Here is a 2065-nt window from a genome sequence, read left to right as displayed (position 1 = left end):
AGATGCCATGGAGAAGGAAATGGTAACCTACTCCAGTATTCTTGCCTAAAAAATTCCATGGACAGAGGGACCTGGTGGGCTACAGTCCATAAAGTTGCAAAGAGTCGGACACGACTGAGCAACTGAATGACAACAACAACAAAACATGTTTCTACATTTACCCCATCTCAGTAAATGTCAACTCCATTCTTTTAGTTTCTCAAATTAAAGAGTATCACTCACACAACATACTGAATCCACTTTGGAAATCCTGTCCTTAAGTTATCACCACCTCCACTGCCCTAATAAAAGCCATTTAGCATTTCCATCCTGGTGTACTGCAGTCTTCTCTGCTATAATAGCTTCCTAACTCGTCTCCCTACTTCTATGCTTATTTCCCTACACTCTCTTCTACCCATAGCCAAGAGTAATCTTTTTAAAAACATAATATGTTACACTTCTGCTCAAAACTGTCCAGTGACTTCTCATCTCTTAGAATAAAAGAGAAAAACTTTCCCATGACCTGTGTGGCCTAGCATTCCACTGTTTTCTGATTATGACTTCTATCACACTCATTGCATCCACCATCAGCACATCTTGCTATCTCTGTTACAGCCATATTTGCTATTTTATGGCTCCTCAGACATGCCTAAAGTCTGTTACACTTGCCACCTGCTCCTCCAGTAAGTCATTTCCCTCAAATAGTTACAGGGCTCATACCTGCACCTTCTTCAGTTCTTTGCTCAAATATATAAGGCTTTCTTTCCCTGGCCACCCTGTTTAAAATTGCAGATCACCCAATCTCTCCATATGCCTCTCCACCCTGTTTTATTTTTCTGCATACCACCATCTGACATACTGTTTACTTAACGTATTGTCTCCTTTACCCAACTTTAATGTTAGGTCCATGTTGGTGGAGATTTTTATCTGTTTTGCTCATTGATGTGCCCCCCATATCAACAAGAATTTTGTTAAATTAATGACTAATTTTCTTTTTCATTTTAATACTTTATCAGGTGCTACACAGTTTATGCCTGACCCCAAGTTCATGGATCACGGGCAGTCCCATCCAGAAGATATAGATATGTACAGCACTAGAAGCTGAAGTAGTCTGCATAGAGAACTACAAGATGTGTGAAGTTTCAAATAATGGTGAAAAAAATCATGTAACATGTAACTGATGCATAGGATATAAATTAAACCAAGTTTTCCCCTTACATCGTCTAATGTACAGTTTGAAAAATCACATTAGTGACTAAAACACAAACTGAATACAATCCAAACAACATTAAATGATCAATGAGGAGGCAGAGGTAGAAGTATTAGGATGCATTTCATGACTTTAAGGGTGTTTATAAAAAAAAAATTTTTGTATATATATAAACATATACACATATATATTTGCTGTAGCTTTTCTGAATTAATATCAGCTAAATTAGAATGGTGTGTGGAAGGATGTGTTCCCTCCCCCCTGTTTGTTTTGCATTTCCCAGAGATATAATAAAATATACATATTTTACGACATGTGCTTGGCTTTGTCTCTTTGTTTAATTAATGCTAATTCCTCTTAGATGTCCAAAAATAAGTCTGTTTGAGAGGACCATGTGCTACATGGGAAGCCTCAGTGCTGCTTAGCATTCCTTCTACTGATTCCTGTGTAGTTTCCTATTCTGGTCTCCAGGAGAGGTTTTCAGTTAAGTTCAGTCGCTCATTCATGTTTGACTCTTCGCGACCCCACGAATCACAGCATGCCAGGCCTCCCTGTCCACCACCAACTCCTGGAGTTCACCCAAACTCAAGTGCATCGAGTCGGTGATGCCATCCAGCCATCTCATGCTCTGTCATCCCCTTCTCCTCCTACCCCCAATTCCTCCCAGCATCAGGGTGTTTTCCAATGAGTCAACTCTTCGCATGAGGTAGTCAAAGTATTGGAGTTTCAGCTTTACCATCAGTCCTTGCAGTGAACACCCAGGACTGATCTCCTTTAGGATAGACTGGTTGGATCTCCTTGCAGTCCAAGGGACTCTCAAGAGTCTTCTCCAACACCACAGTTCAAAAGCATCAATTCTTCAGCACTCAACTTTCT

At 40.0% G+C, this 2065-nt stretch overlaps 1 protein-coding gene across 1 annotated transcript in view; it reads left to right on the top strand.

Moving 5' to 3' along the window:
• Positions 1–1503, top strand: part of APOOL (apolipoprotein O-like) — a gene marked incomplete at its 5' end in the record, with an annotated part of 15548 nt that extends 14045 nt beyond the window's left edge. The window contains 1 exon segment of the mRNA XM_010856397.1: positions 996–1503. Coding sequence (XP_010854699.1) covers positions 996–1084 — 89 coding nt within the window.
• Positions 1504–2065: the final 562 nt, after the last annotated feature.

This window comes from Bison bison, unplaced genomic scaffold, assembly GCF_000754665.1.
Source record: "Bison bison bison isolate TAMUID 2011002044 unplaced genomic scaffold, Bison_UMD1.0 scf7180017854271, whole genome shotgun sequence".
NCBI classification, from domain to species: domain Eukaryota; kingdom Metazoa; phylum Chordata; class Mammalia; order Artiodactyla; family Bovidae; genus Bison; species Bison bison.
Note: the sequence above shows the minus strand (reverse complement) of the source record. Positions and strands in the feature narration are given on the sequence as shown.